The sequence below is a fragment of the Lagenorhynchus albirostris genome, chromosome 5 (assembly GCF_949774975.1).
Source record: "Lagenorhynchus albirostris chromosome 5, mLagAlb1.1, whole genome shotgun sequence".
Classification (NCBI taxonomy): domain Eukaryota; kingdom Metazoa; phylum Chordata; class Mammalia; order Artiodactyla; family Delphinidae; genus Lagenorhynchus; species Lagenorhynchus albirostris.
The window spans coordinates 76057905-76073685 of NC_083099.1; the positions used below are offsets into that span (position 1 = coordinate 76057905).

The 15781-nt window shown below is 47.3% G+C and overlaps 1 protein-coding gene across 5 annotated transcripts in view; it reads right to left on the reverse strand.

The window, feature by feature from the left end:
• KALRN (kalirin RhoGEF kinase) overlaps positions 1-15781 on the reverse strand; it is a 513398-nt gene that overhangs the window by 293300 nt on the left and 204317 nt on the right. For all 5 annotated transcript variants that reach the window (XR_009540742.1, XM_060150454.1, XM_060150452.1 and 2 more), the window contains exon 4: positions 3319-3511. Coding sequence is in view for 4 of the 5 variants with exons in the window: in XM_060150454.1 (XP_060006437.1) it covers positions 3319-3511 (193 nt within the window). In the remaining variant the exon portion in view is untranslated. The remainder of the gene's footprint in view (positions 1-3318; positions 3512-15781) is intronic.

Genomic DNA, 15781 nt, shown 5'->3' on the forward strand with positions numbered 1-15781 from the left:
AGACCCCAGGGCAGCCGTAGGCAGAAGAGAGAAAGTCAAGGGGAAAGGCCAAGATAAGTCCATATAATAATGACCACAGCCTGCCTGGGAAAGGGCAAATGGGAGAGCAGGCAGCCCCCTGGTCAGCTAAGATTGGCAGTTTCAAAAGACCGGCTTACTGGTTCAAAGAGCCTCTCCGCCTGCTCACCATTTGCCATTGAAGGGAAGACTGCCTTTATGTTCCTACTGCTCTCATCTTCCTCCTTCCCATCCCCAAGTCTGCCACAACACGGTTCAGGATGCTAGAATCAGAAGCTGGAAGAACAGACTGAATCTAATTTTAGGGGGTCTAGTTCTCAATAGCTTTAAAACCTAGGATATCCTCATGGTTGGATTAAGCAGTGTGGGTCAGTCTTGGGCTGCAAGGGTCTCAGAGGCGATCTTCCTGCCTCTTCCCACAAGCAGATGCCCTTCTCTGATGCAGTGAACAAACAGGGCTCGGGGGACAGGGAGTCTCTCTCTCTTGGAGAGCAGAGTGGAGAATGTTTGTCTCCAGGACACAGAGCAGCAAATGACGGCACAGGCAACCACCCCGACGTACCAAGAAAGATTGTTTCTTTCCTACAGGATTTCTCGATTCTCTCTGCTGGAGAAGGAGAGGCTACTAGAGAAATATCTGGATTCGGGGTCCAGCCCTACACTTACTAATTGTGTGAACCGGGCAAACTAAGTTCGCAGAGCCGTTGTTTCGTCCTCTGTCTAATGGAGGTAATAATGCTTTTCTCCTCGGGCTGTGCTGGAATTAAACCTGACGGTGTGTAAAGCGCCGAGGGCACCAGCATGGAGCACGTGCTCAGCCCCTGTGAGCGCTCATCAGGACGATCTGAGGGCTGCATCCTTACTGGAACCCTTAAAAGCAGTTCGTCTCCCTCTGTCTTGCTGCTCTTCGGGCATCGCCTCCTCTTCTCCCCTTTTCCTTCTATCTCCTTCCAAAGGCACAGGAAGGAGCTGCCTGTGTCTGAAACAGGGGTTCTCAAACTCATCAGAGTCCCTTGGGGAGTTTAAAAAAACACTGACGCTCAAGCCCCACCCCTAGAAACTCTGATTTAGTTGGCCTGGACTGGAGCTTGGGCAGGGGTGATTTTAAACGCTCCTAATGTACAACCAGTGGCACAAGCCTCTGCTGATCCAGATCCCTGCAACTCAAAATGCAGCCCTCAAACCAGCAACATGGGCACCCCCTGGGAGCCTGTTAGAAATGCAGGATCTCAGGCCCCACCTAGACCTTCTGGGTCAGGATCTGTATTTAACAAGATCCCCAGGAGAATCTGCGCATTAAACCCTGAAAAGCCCTGTGTTACAGCCCTTTCCCCTTTGAATTTGGCTCAAAGTTGACCACTTCCAGGAAGTCTCCCATGATTATTCACTAACTATTCATTAAGTATCTGCCATTGAACAAGCCTGGACTCTCATCTCTGTAGCACCTACCGTCTCGGTCTGCACTAAGTACTGCATCTGCTCTTTATAAAACACTACGTCATAAATATTCTTCTGAGTTGGAAGCCCCCACCTCTGTCTCCTGCTCTTCTTGTTTAGGAGGCAAAGACAAGCGTGCTCAATTTGGGGTGAAGGAGGTGCAGGGAGATGGGAAATACTGGGCAGCTAGGCTGAAGCAAAAGTTTCAAGACTTGGAAAGATTGTTTCCAGTCGCTTCAGCTAATAAATTTATAGGCCTGTTGTCACCGCTTCTGTACAAACAAACCAAAAAATACACAAAGCATTTATTTCCCTACAGGACTCCTAGCATTGGGAAGGGGTTCTGGGGGAGCATGAGAGTTAACTGTTCTTACACCAAGTCAAATTTCTCGTGTTATTTACACAGAGAACTGCTTCAGGTGGTCAGGTTGCTGTGCTCACAACCTTTTGGGGCCACCACCCCACACAAAGGCGCTCCCGGCCCCTGGAGACAAACGTCCAGAATGAGAAGTTGCTGCTAGATTAAGAGCAGGTCTGCCTTTCCAACACACACGTACACAGGGTTCGTCCTCTTGCAGATGGGGGCCAGAGTTCCGAGAAAGGAGAACAGCTCGGATTTGGCTGGAACAAAGGTTCCTAAATCATTGATTTAATGTGTTGTCATTAAAAATTCTCAGGGGACACATATGGCCTCTAGAAAAATCAAGTTAAAAAACATGTTTTTGCTGAGTATAAAAGTAATACAAAATTGTCAAAAGAAAGTAGAAAAACATAATCCAGCCACCTCAAATAAAGCACTGCTAACCATTTTCATGTATCTCTCAGTCTTCCTCTCCATATACTATACTCTTAAAAACCAACTTCAGATTATATTGCCCATACTGTTTTATAAAGTCTTTTTCTTTCATAAATTAAAAAAAAATTGTTTATTTTATTTATTTATTTTTGGCTGTGTTGGGTCTTCGTTGCTGCGCATGGGCTTTCTCTAGTTGCGGCGAGCGGGGGCTGCTCTTCGTTGAGGTGTGCAGCCTTCTCACTGCAGTGGCTTCTCTTGTTGTGCAGCACAGGCTCTAGGCGCGCAGGCTTCAGTAGTTGTGGCACGTGGGTTCAGTATTTGTGGCGCACGGGCTTAGCTGCTCTGTGGCATGTGAGATCTTCCCAGACCAGGGCTCGAACCCGTGTCCCCAGCATTGGCAGGTGGATTCTTAACCACTGCGCCACCAGGGAAGCCCTATAACTTGTCTTTTTAAAAACAATATATCATGTGCATTTTTCAATGACACTATTGTTCTAAATATGATTTTTAATGGCTTCATAGTATTTGTGTATTAATGCTGCCCAAATTAATGGATATTTAGGATATGAACTATACATATGTGCATGTATAGACATGCATACATGTAAATATTTGTGTATACATATGTGTATATTATTGCAAAAAACACTGTGATGAATATCCTTGTAGACATTTTTTGTTTATAGTTATCATTGGTTCTTCATCTTTCTGTTTTAATTTTTATATTAAAAATATTTTCCTAGAAGGAGAATTGAGAGATCAGTGGATATAAACTCTTTTTAAGGCATTTGACCCAAATTACAAAGTTGTCCCCCAGAAACAATTGCTCTGATTTATACTCATCAGTAGTAACAGGACTGCCTAATGACTCTGTGCCCTTGGGACAATCGCAGGAGCCTCTTATTCCTTCTGAGACTCTCACTGGCAAGGCCACAGTGGCCAAGGAATCCTGAATTATCAGCCCCTGACATGTTGGGGACGGTAGGAAGGTGGAGAAGTGCAGGTGAGAAATGTGTGGGTGGCAGAAGGGGAAGGAAAACGGGAGCTAAGAGAGAGGTCGGCCTCACCTCGAAGATGAATTTGGAGCTGCCAAAGTTGGTCTTCTGTTTCTGCCAGAAGTTGTCGGGTTTGATGATGAGGGCCACATGGATCTCGGCTGGAAAGGCTTCCTGCAGCGTCTTGAGGAGGGGCTTGATGAGGTCCCACTTGGAGCCTCGCATGTCGATGATGACGGTGAAGCCACGTTTGCACACGTCCTCACTGTGGGGAGGTCAGAGGTCAGGCACGGTCACTCTGGGCCACTGAGACTTTGGAGTACACAGTCAAAAAGCATCTGGAAACCTGCATTCCTCTTTATCTGGACCAACCTTCCAACTTCACACCAGGTCTCCTGGCTGCCTTGCAATCCAACTCAAAATGTACTGCCTCAGAAAACCTTTTGAGATTAACCCCATCTGACCAAGGTCATCTGCCTTCTCCCAGCACTTAGCAAGTAACTCAGCTTTCCCTGTAGTCAATTGCACTTGTTGGGACGTTTACAGTTTCGGTATTCACTATTATGTTTGATTTTCTTTTAATTCTTGTCTCTCCCTCTTGCTCCTGGGTTGAATCATATTTTCTCCATTTGAATACAAGCTCTCTAGAGTCAGGGATGCTGCTGCCCTTAGATCTGCGATGGAAAGTCCTTGGCATGAACGCTGTCCTTCCCCGGGCCCACATCAACGGCAGCCACTGCTATGCTTTACCACTGAACCCAACCTGAGGCAAAGAATCTTTTTCAATAAAGGGGTCTAGGCCAATTCTACCAATTAATTAGAGATGGTACACAAGGTATTGATAACATCATTGTATTTAAGATGTATTACTTGTAGTTCAAATTGTATGTCAACTTTGAAAAACTCAGGTTGCCGAGCCACGCTGATTACTCTCAGATGGCCACAAGGGTGGGACTGATTAGACAGTGGATGTGGTCCCATTGTCTCATGTACTTCCATTATAAGAGTCAGGGTATAAGAAGGCACATTTCAGGAAGTTAAGACAGGGGAGACTACTCTTGAAATCAAGGCCAGATGAAGTGACAGTGACCACCTTGAAAACCAGAAACTGATCGGGCTAAGTGAATCAAGGCGTTGCGACATAACTTATTAAGTAGCAAAGTTTATTTAAACACTTGGGACTTTATAACTCCTAAGAATTGAAAGAAAAAAAAACCACAAAGATCAAAACAGTTATAACACCTCAATTTGGAAGAAAGTCTATGTTTTGGTAGTTAGAGGGCTTTCCTTCTATCCTTCATTTATTTAACCTGTGTATTTATTTTCTAACTCAAAATGGACTTTGGTTAATTCACATGTTTATATAAATACTGGTGTAGCATTTCCTTAGGTTGTTTGGCTTAATTTCCTATTACCCAGACTGTACTAGCTTAAAGCCCTGTGCATGTTGCATGCCCCACAGTCGTGCACCGCCACCTACCAATCGCTTATAGCTACTGGAGGTAAGGCCACAATGGGAGGATTTAGGCTACAAAAGGAAACAAAACCCTGTTTCAGGCTTCATTCTCAAATCTCAGCCAGTGATGAAAATGTCACAGACTTTTGAAGAGACCACAGCTCCTGTGATTGTGCGAATGTCTCAAGCATAAGGCAGCGTACTGGGCCTCCCAGTTACACAGGAAACTCCCCAGGTGAGGAGAGACACTCTTTCCATTTCTTCTTGTTGACACAAAGGATTAGACTCAGCAAGACGGAAAGCTGAGCCTTTTGTTTCTCCACAAATCCTATATCCCAAAGGAAAGGAGTTACCTCCTCTCCTTCTCTGACACTTATTGAGTCAGTAAGTGGCCAGGGTCTTCCATAAATAATTCTCTCTACCTTATTGTCTGAAACCAATGTGCCTTTTTCTAAAATTACAGAATTTCTTTCCCATTATGAGAAAATACCCAGTAATTATAGAAAAGTTAGAATATTCAAAAATCTGTATAAGAGATACTAATGGTAGGGATTTATAATACTCAGGCCTATTTCCTTCCAGTCTTTTTTGTACATGTAATTTGTATACCATATAGTGTTCTACCTTTCATTGTAACACAGAATTTTTTCTCATGTCTAACATTTCTTTGAAACAGTTATATTTAATGACACATAGTCCATCTAATACCTACACCACAGCTTTTTTAAATCATCCTTATTATTGCTTTACAGAAGGGCACAGCAGCTTATATATCTACCAGCAATGCTGAGAGTACCCACCGCCGCCCCTTTACTGTATCCTCATCAGCACTGGTCACTGAATTTTTTAAATCTTTGCCAATTTTCCAAGAAAAATATGGCATTACATTTAAATTTGCATTCCTTTGATTACTGGCTATAGCTTATTGGCCTATAAGAATTTCTTCAGTGACTTAACCTGACCATTTCTTTTACCTATTTTTCTATGGCAGTTTAATGGCTTTTCTCACTGAGCTTAGTTTCATTTAGCCTGACTCACATTTGTTGCACACGCACTTATGCCAGGCACTGCACGGTAACTGTGGGTCTTCCCTTCCCTTAGAGATGACCGACTTCCTTGCTCACCTGCTCCTCAGGCTCCATCGCTGTTACCATAATTGTACTGACATGACGAAACCCTGTCCCTAACAACAAAGAGTCACTGTTGCTACCAAGAGCTGGAGCTTGACTATCCCAGCATCTAAATGTGGTCATCAGGAATAGCTTACACTCTATTAACGAATGACTTCTGACAACTAAAAGAGAAATAAGGTACTAATTCTCTCTAGGAAGTTCTCACTAGCTCAGGAGATGGGGAAAGAGGCCCAGGGGCTGAATGCTGAGAGATAACCTAATTGGCATCTTTCTGTGAAAACAGCTAATCTACCAAGGTGCTTTCTGTGTTTGGTTTGAAACAAGGAACATAGCTGGAGGAGGGAAAAGAACTTTTCATCGCATACTTATTGTGCCAGGGATGGTGGCTGGGCACTTGACATACGTTATTTCATTTTATCCTCATGATGGATAAACCTGGCATGGTTATCACCATGTAAGAGATGATGACACTGAGGCACAGAATTTGCCTAAGGTCACATGACTGGTAAGTACCTAGCACAGAGTCAAAACCACGACCACCGACTCCAAAAGCCCAAGCTCAGGTCACTATATAATGTGACCCACCATGTTGCCACTAGGTGTGGTCTTTTTGTGACTGGGTGTGGGGTGAAGGGTCATGATGAGGGGACGAGATTAGGGAGCTCATAGGAGATGGGGGAAATTAGGGCAAAGAATCCAAGTGGATGACCTCCACTCTTCAGTCTGCACAATCACAGAAGCAAAAGAGCATGGCATATTCAGAAAGTTCAAGTAATTCACTTTGGTTTAGGCACAGGGGCGAGAGGCAGAGTGATGAGGAACTGCTGTCTGAATGCTTCAGAGAGCCCTACTCTGGGCTCCGACCCTCCTCTTGCACACCCTCCCCCCAGGGAACGAGGACACTTGACAGAAAGAGACCATGCTGCCCCCATCCTTTTCTAGACCAAGTTCCTTGTACCCGAAACCCTAAAATTCTCAGCTCAAAGGTCTTTACCTGCTTCCTTGGCCCATGTGTGTCTCTCTCCCAAGTCCAATTCCTCAAGGGTAAGGAACGCCACCAGTATGAGCACCTCGGCCTGAGGGGCGGCAAAGAGCTGCTATTTGTAAGGGTGTGGCTAAAACATGCATGTGCGAGCCGGGAGTCCACGTGCACGCATGAGGACCCCCGCAGAGGGAGACACAGTTGGGCTGTGAGAAGGTAGGCAGAGCACGAGCTGAAGGCAGAGCTCCCTGCACTGCCGAGTTCTAGCATGGAACCCAGGGGTCCAACAAACCTGAATCTGAAGCTGGCCTCCTAGGTCGCTGTGAAGGTATGTTTGTCAAGGTGGTAGGGTAGAACACATTTTATCTAACAGTTCGTTAGCTTGCTGTATTAATTTGCAATATTTAGATATAGGGTACGTGGGTTTCCATTTGTACTCCTGCCCTGCCTGGGCATTGCAACGGTAGAAGCAGGGCTTCCAGAGAAGAGGCAGGAGTGGAAGCAGGCCTCAAGTCAGGACACTTCTTGTACCATGGCAGAAGCGGTGCATTTATCCTAAGGGCAATCAGGAACCACTGAAGGGTGTAATTCAGGGATGGAACGTGAGCAAGTGATTTGGGAAGGTTACCCTGCAGCTGTGCAGAGGGAGAGTAAACCAGGGTCAAGCAGACTGAGCAGGAGAACAGAAGCAGAGAAACCTCCTCCTTTGGACTAAAATGCCTCTTAAGTAAAGTCTTCCTTGGGCCACCCGATTTATAGCTGCACTGTCACCTAGCACTCCCTACCTCCCTTCCCTGATTTATTGGTCTCCTTAGCACTTAGTACCATTCGGGTCATGTATTTTACTTATTCATTGTCCATTTTCCCTCACTGGAAAGTAACCTCGATGAGGGCAGGGCTGTTTGTACTGATTTCACTACCCAGTGCCCACAGTGCCCGGGCCAGGCTAAGACTCAATACACTGAGGAAGGAGGAGTGGTAGTTAAGGGTATGGAATCTAGAGCCAACCCTCCTCGATCTGAATCCCGGCTCCATCATTTACCTATCAAGAAACCTTAGGCAAGTTACTTTTAACCTCGGTGCTGTAAAATGTGAATAACAGTAACTACATTACAGGGTTACTTTAGAGGTTAAATTTGTTAATACCCATAAAGCACTTACAATGGTGCTGGGCACGGATCTGTACTACGTGAGTCTTAGCTGCTGGAGGAGACATAGTTAGTGTCCCCCGCAGGGCCTCTTTATTGACCACTGTGCCCAGCTCCCAGTTCCATATGTGTTGCAGCAATCAGCTTATGCCTGAGACCATGTCAGGAGACTTACCTTTGGCTGACTTACCTTTTCCAAAGGATGCCTGGGCAGTTATACCCCCGCCCCAGGGGGCCAGTGCTTCTCTTATACAGGGGTGCCCTTCCCTCAAGGCGGGGTAACTCTGAAGTGTGACTTATGCTCCAGAGGCTTCTCACTCCCCCAGTCAGCCTCCAGCTAGATTTCATCTGAGACCACAGCCTTGCTCAGTCCTGCCCCTTCCTACTCTGCTCCTCTGACTCCCTTATGGGTCTTTCCTAAAGATCATGCCCTTAATAAATCATCTGTACCTGAATCCCTGTCTCAAGAAACAGAGCCACAGTCATACATACATACATTTCATACCTATATGAAATTCTGAAGGCAATTTGAAATATAGTCTGGAGATTAAAAGAGGAATCTGGGTTGTAAATTTTGACTTGGGAGTCATACTGTGCCTGGCACATAGTAGGTGTTCAATAACACTTGCTGAATGAATAAATCCATGAACTGTGGCAGTAGATATGCACAGAAGTGGGTGAGATCACCCAGTGAAGACACGTAAGATGAAAAGAACCTTCTTCTGAGTCCAGTATAGAACTGATGGGCATATCAATTTTAAGAGATGGGAGGAGAAAGAAGATGAGCCTGAGGAACAAATGCAGAGAAGTTAGATAAAACCGGGAGAGGAGTGGAAAAGAAATCAGGGAGGAGAGGATTTCAAGGAGGAACTACAGCGTCAAAGGATGCAGAGAGGTAGGTCATGAGCTGAGATGAGAACTATTGCGCTTGGCCGCTAAGAGGCCTTGGTCCGGCTGGTCAGGGCAGTGTCAGTGGGTGCTGGGGCAGGACATGGGTGGAGCAGGGAAGCAGTCTTCCTGGTTGGTCTCTGAGATGATGGGAGGAAGTGTCAGGATCATCAGAGGTGGCATTTGGTACACACCCTCCCCTGGCCCTGTCTCCCTGACTCCAGAAACAACCAGGGTCCACACCCTGCTCTTTGGCTGCCCCCAGCCCCCCTCTTCCCCAAGCCTCCATGCCCCCAGACCTCCCTTCGTCTCACTCAGTGTGCTCACATGGGGAGCAGCTGCAGCAAACCAATTTACACTGGAACATAACTAACAGGCAGCCTTCCTTTTCCCTTTGGGTTATTTACCTTTTCAGTGATATTTCTTAGCCCAAATTAAATTTTCAGGGGCAGAATTTGCATTGTGTATGGTGAGGATTGGAGCAGCAGGCCTTCAAATCCACCTAAGGAGGGGAAAGGAGGGTGAGCGACCCTCTCTATCTCCCATGCCCCCCGATTTAGAGAGAGGCAGCCACTGCACCTTCCCCCCTGCCCCACTAGCTTCCCGACGGGGGCTTGAGACCTGGGCCCCCTTGGCCAGCTTCTCACCCTCTGTGATAAATTACGGTCCCTTCCAACTGTGAACTGTTTGATGGACTCTCAGGGGCTCTCGGGCCCAGGACATAATGTATACTGAGTGACTGGATGACTGACCAGATAGTTCTTGTACTCAGCTCTATACCATTTACTCTTTTGTTCATCACGTCACTGGGGCTGTTTGCACTCAGCAAGCCCGTGCTACCTCGAAACAGCGTTTGTGCCACTTGATGCCGACGCTTCTCGAACTTTACTGACTTCATCATCACCCAGGACCCTTGTTTAAAATGATGATTTCAGCGACCCCTTTCAGATATTCTGATGAAATCAGTCTGGGATGAGGCCCAGGAGTCTCCCTAGGTGATCCAAGGACAACACCTAGACTCTCATAGGTGTGGTTTGTGAGAGTTTAATGATACACACTTTGTCTACATCAGATGAAGACCGGAATTAATAAACAGGAGGTAGCACACAACTGTGCAGTCAGAACAGTGCTTGCCAGGTGGGCCAACAGCTTTGCTATACACAAGTCTGTCAAAAGTATTAGTGGGTTTCTCTCTCCATAGCCTCATGCTCTTTTTTTTTTTTTTTTTTTTTTTTTTTGTGCGGTACGTGGGCTTCTTACTGCTGTGGCCTCTCCCGTTGCGGAGCACAGGCTCCGGACGCACAGGCTCAGTGGCCATGGCTCATGGGCCCAGCCGCTCCGCGGCATGTGGGATCTTCCCGGACCGGGGCACGAACCCGTGTCCCCTGCATCGGTAGGCGGACTCTCAACCACTGCGCCACCAGGGAAGCCCGCCTCATGCTCTCTTGAAGGGAGTCATTTATTGCCAGCCCAGGCTTGTGGGAGTTCTGGCCTCGAAGTGCATTTCTCTGGTTCTTTTTGCAAAGACCGAGCTCCTCCTCTGTGAGCCTAGAGAGACTTTCCCTGAAGGGCCTGGTGGCTGCCCTCCCCAATATAGCTATCTATGCTCAACCAGATGCCCACTGGAGATCTGCCTTCCCGAGCTTCCCTCTCTGCTTCTTATCATACACCTGACCTGGCAGCCTCACTTAAACTTCCGGGCAAGTTCTGGGTGCCTCTCTGGGTCCCTGTGGATCCTGCCCACATCTGATGCCCCAGAGCCATCTCCTGACCCACTGGGCTGAGAACTCTGTGAGGATGTTCCCAGGTCAGGAGGGCCTCCATGTGGACAATGAGGAAGAGGCATGGCATCCCTGACCCTCTGCACTCCTAGCGCCGCCCCCCCCCACATGCTGGCAGAGATCACAGTTTAGCAGCCCACCGTTAAACCCAGTCCCCCAAAGAGGTTTTATTAGATACAGTTGTTACTGTGGTTTATAACACTTTCAAGTGCCTTTGGAGGAAGCCTTCAGTGCCTTCATGCACATACTCACATGACCTGTCTGCTTGCTGGCCTGTGGATCTGCCTCCTCTGTCTTAGCCACTGTTATTTCCCAGTCCTGTTTCACACATTAGAAGACTCAATGGCCTTAGCTCAGGGAGCAGGGATTAAGGTACCAGTGTTTCGAGCTAAAGGTTGCTCTGGGACCTGGACAGCAGGGCAGTGTACCTGTTGGTGACAACCACAGGCCAGGGCTTCACCCTGGGTTACAGGTCTGGCCTCAGGGACCCAAATACCACTTCCCTGCTCCCTCAGCTCCTCCCCAGGCTCCTGGCTCAGTGAAGCTCAGATCATCTCTCTGGATTCCATCCAGGCCACATCAGTGAACCACACTGGATACTTCCCATTATCATCTGGCTAAGGGGTCAGATTCAGAGGTCACCTTCTCCCTGGGGTCTTCCCTGATCTTCCCCTTGCCAAAACAAACAGCATATCATCCACGTCTCTGTTAACATCGTGATTAGTCCTGATGTTGGTTATGGCCTCTCATCCCTCTATGCCTCTGGGCTTGCCCGCCTCAACCCCATCTTTGCCTAGGCAACTTCTACTCACAAAGCTCAACTCACATGCCTCTTCCTCCAAGGAGTCTCTCACTGACAGACCCCTGCCCCATCCCACTCCATCCCTACTGGGATAAGGGCTCTTCCCATGCACTGCCATAACCTTGTGCTTACTCTGCATGTCAGCTGTCACGTGTGGGGTAACTACAGCCAGGCTCTGGCTGATCAATTTCTGTATCCCTTACAGAGATTTATATGCCTTCATGATGAGAGCCTAGTTATGAAGGGGCTTCATAAATAATATGGTGTCATATAATAATATGACATAAATAATATGGTGTCCTATAAACATATTATCCATTAATTCATTAATTTATTCATCTAACAAATATTTATTGAGCACTTACTTTGTGGCTGGCCCAGTGCTAGGCACTAGCGGGAGAGATGGACACAAGACATTAGCTAGATAAAAAGAATAAATGCAAACTGTGATAAGTCTTAACAACTTATCAGGTGGTCAGGCCACTATGAGGAGATGACATATAAACAAAGACCAAAACTATGAGAAGGACCTAGTTAAGGGAACGCTGTAGAAAGAATAACGCAGGCAGAGGGAACAGCCTATGCAAAGGTCCTAAGGTGGAAAAGAGCCTGTATGGGGGCTGATTCTCCATTACAGTAAGGAAGTGGCACAGTGAAGTCATAAGCGTGCAGGAGACCAGCAGCCAGACCTGGCTCTAAATCTCGAGGAGCTCAAAACCTTAAGCTGGAGAGAAATATAAAACGAGAGCCAAACTTGGAGTGGCCATTTTTTTAAGTTAAAATTGGACATAAACATATATTAATGATAAAGCTAATCTTATTGAGCACATGAGAATCTATGCCTGCTAAGCGTTTTATACGCATTATCTTATTTATTCCTCACATGAAACTCACAAGTAGCTGCTCTTATTATCCCACCCTACAGTTAAGGAAACTGAGGCCAAGGGCGGTTGAATAACTTGCTAAAGTCACCAGAAGAAGGTAAAATCATATTTGAATCTAGTGTGATTCCAGTATCTGTCATGCTACCTTGCCTCAGAGAGAAACAGAATGCTTGAGCCTGAAGAAACTTTAAAGCTTACTGCTGCTAATCCTTCATTTCAGAGCTGAGGGCAGCAAATTCCAGAGGAAGGAATTTGCTCAGAGTCACACAGTTGGGTGGATGTTTCAGCCATTTGTGTCAGACATCCAGTTGTCAATCTGCCCATTTCAGGTCTTCTATTAAGCCACAAGAACTCTGGAACTGAGACATCAAATAATCTGGTTTGGACGCTCAGGGTATATACTGTTTTGAGTGCTAAAGCTCCTTCCCCAGGAATGAGGAACATCCTGTTCACTCCAGCAGCACAGAGATGGCCTGACCCCATTTACCCCAAATCCTGTGATGCCACCTGAGATTTACCCCATACCTATGAATATCTGGCAGATTCTCACTTGAAACAGCTGCTGAAATAAATGTAACATCGATCCATCCTGGTGGCAGGTGGGGGAGCAGCGATCGGCAATGAGCACCACGCCGGCAGACCAGGGGAGGGGCCACAAGGGTTTCTGCTTAGTGTGTGTTGCTGGAGGCTGCTCAGTTGGTACTAGTTGCGGTATACAGGGTGTCAGAATCCTAGTGTTGGGGGCCCGGGAAGGCCCAGCACTTGAGCAGTGATGGAGCAGAAGTAGCTTTCAAATCAGACCTATTCACTAAGTAGTCCAGGGAAGGAGACAAACTGAACACTGGGGTAGAGGGCTGGACTAGTCGCTGAGGAGTGGGTGAGGGACAGCAAGGACAAGACAGATGGAGGACTTCCTGCTGCACAAGGGCAGCAGGGCCCTGCCACACACAGCTCTGGCCCCCCAGGAGTAAAGAGGCCCAGCAATGCAGGATGAACTGGAAGGATGATGAAGAAGTCTTACCACTGTGTGCAGACAGTTTACCACAAGCAAACAGAAACCAGAAAACGGCAGAAGGAAGAGTAGCCCCAAGAAGTCATCCACTTCACACTTTCCCTAGAACTGCGCTGTACCCATGTCTCCCTGAAAACATTTTTTTTTTTTTGCGGTACGCGGGCCTCTCACTGTTGTGGCCTCTCCCGTTGCGGAGCACAGGCTCCAGACACGCAGGCTCAGTGGCCATGGCTCACGGGCCCAGGCGCTCCGCGGCATGTGGGATCCTCCCGGACCGGGGCACGAACCCGTGTCCCCTGCATCGGCAGGTGGACTCTCAACCACTGCGCCACCAGGGAAGCCCTCCCTGAAAACATTTTATGAGCTGAATTCTCCATTCAGAATTTGAGGAACAAACAATGTCCTTGGAGTTCTCAGGAGAAAACGATGCCCTGACCCATTTGTGCCCGAGTTCTCATGCCACTGTCAGGCCATGGAGAGTCCATGGCTGTAGGGTCCAGATTTTGTTTCGATACTTTGTCCATCACACTGATCTGTGTCAGCCTGTTTTCTGCTCCTTCGTGTTATTCTTTTTTTTTTTTAACATCTTTATCTGAGTATAATTGCTTTATAATGGTGTGTTCGTTTCTGCTGTATAACAAAGTGAATCAGCTATACATATACATATATCCCCATATCCCCTCCCTCTTGCGTCTCCCTCCTACGCTCCCTATCCCACTCCTCTAGGTGGTCACAAAGCACCGAGCTGATCTCCCTGTGCCATGCGGCTGCTTCCCACTAGCTATCTGTTTTACATTTGGTAGTGTATATATGTTCGTGCCACTCTCTCACTCTGTCCCAGCTTACCCTTCCCCCTCCCTGTGTGCTCAAGTCCGCTCTCTACGTCTGGGTCTTAGCAGTTCTCTGCTGATTGCCCCAAACTGTACCACACCCACTTTCTTAAACAACCAGAAATCAGCAGGAGGTGACGTGTGAAGACACATCAGCACCTGTTTTAAGCTTTCTACTGGTATAACCAGAAGCAGTACAAACCAGCTGGAGGAGGCAGTGCCTTACAGAGAAATGAGCCACTCGAGGGAACGTTGCGTGGTGAGCGAGTGAGAGCTCAGTCACGCAGACAGTCCTCAAACTCATCCTGCACAACGTGGAGGCTCCTGTTTGGCTGGATGCGGAACGGAGAAGCGGGGACTTCAGAGGGGTGCGAGGGCTCCCGTGCCTGTCCTGTACCTCTTGGCAGGCTCACACGTAACTGTCCACCATCAGCTGGCTTTCGGTCATGAGGCCGTTCAGCTACCATCAAAGCCTCTTCAGGAACCATGTTAATCCATCCAGAGGCTTTTGTATGTTTCATTTCTTGTTGTTTTGTTTTGTTTTACTGGAAGACACTCTCTGTCTACTTTTCCAGGTCATGATTATTCCAAACAATCTGTGTCTTTTCTACTCATTTAACAACATATCTTTTGCCTCTGTACCTCTGACCTGTGATACCGGGGCTGGGGGGGCAAAGGTCAAAGCTGATCCTTTATCCTAGATGGAAGCCTCAATATCTTCTCTGTAAAGTGGGGAGACTCTGACTAATTGGTCTGGGGTTCGGGCTCAGCATTGTTTAAAATTTCCCTGGTGATGTGAACGTACAGCCATGGTTAGGTGCCACTACAGTAAAGGTTCTGGAGATTTCCTTGCCCATTTCCAGGTCTAGGATCTCCCCCTTGCCTGTTCCCCACCCTCGACTTTACCAGAAGCAAACCCAACTCTTGCCCAGTCAGCGTGCCAGGGAGACCGCACAATGGAGTCCAAGTTAGGAAGGTTTACATTTCCCACCACTTTAAAGTCTGCTGCCTAATTCCACCCAAATGAAGCTCTTTAAACAAACAAATTAAAAAACTCTGACTGCAATTGTGCCAGGGGCAAGGATGTGGCTGATTCTCTTTTGTATCACTGGACAGAGTGTGGTAAAGACTCAGGCCCCAAGATTATTCCTGACTCCCAAGTGTGGCCATAAAGCGACAGGTCCGTGGCCTAAAAAACACAGCAGGACTTCTGCACCCAATACTGACTTGTGCTCAATGTCATCTTTAAACAAAACACTTTCTAAACATCAAGAACCAAAAAACCTCTGAAGGAACAAAGATTTGCCATCCTGCAGATAGTCAAAGGAGCATGCCACAGCCTGAAGGGAGCTCCCAAAGAGAGTTCCAGAAATGGGCTGGCTGATCAGCACCAAGGTAAAAGGATGCAGCCTTCCAAAGGAAGGCTCCCATCAGGGCCAGCCTGGTCAGCTGCATATAAACCCTGGCGTGTGTTAACCCACCAGGTTATTATCTTACAGTCTCACAGATTCTGAAATAACAACTCCCGTTCACCAAAGGAAGAGACCTGCTTTCTAAGCAAGACTGGCCTGGGGCAGGGCACTTGCAAGGAGCTACTCTCGGCTAGGAGAAAAGGAGCT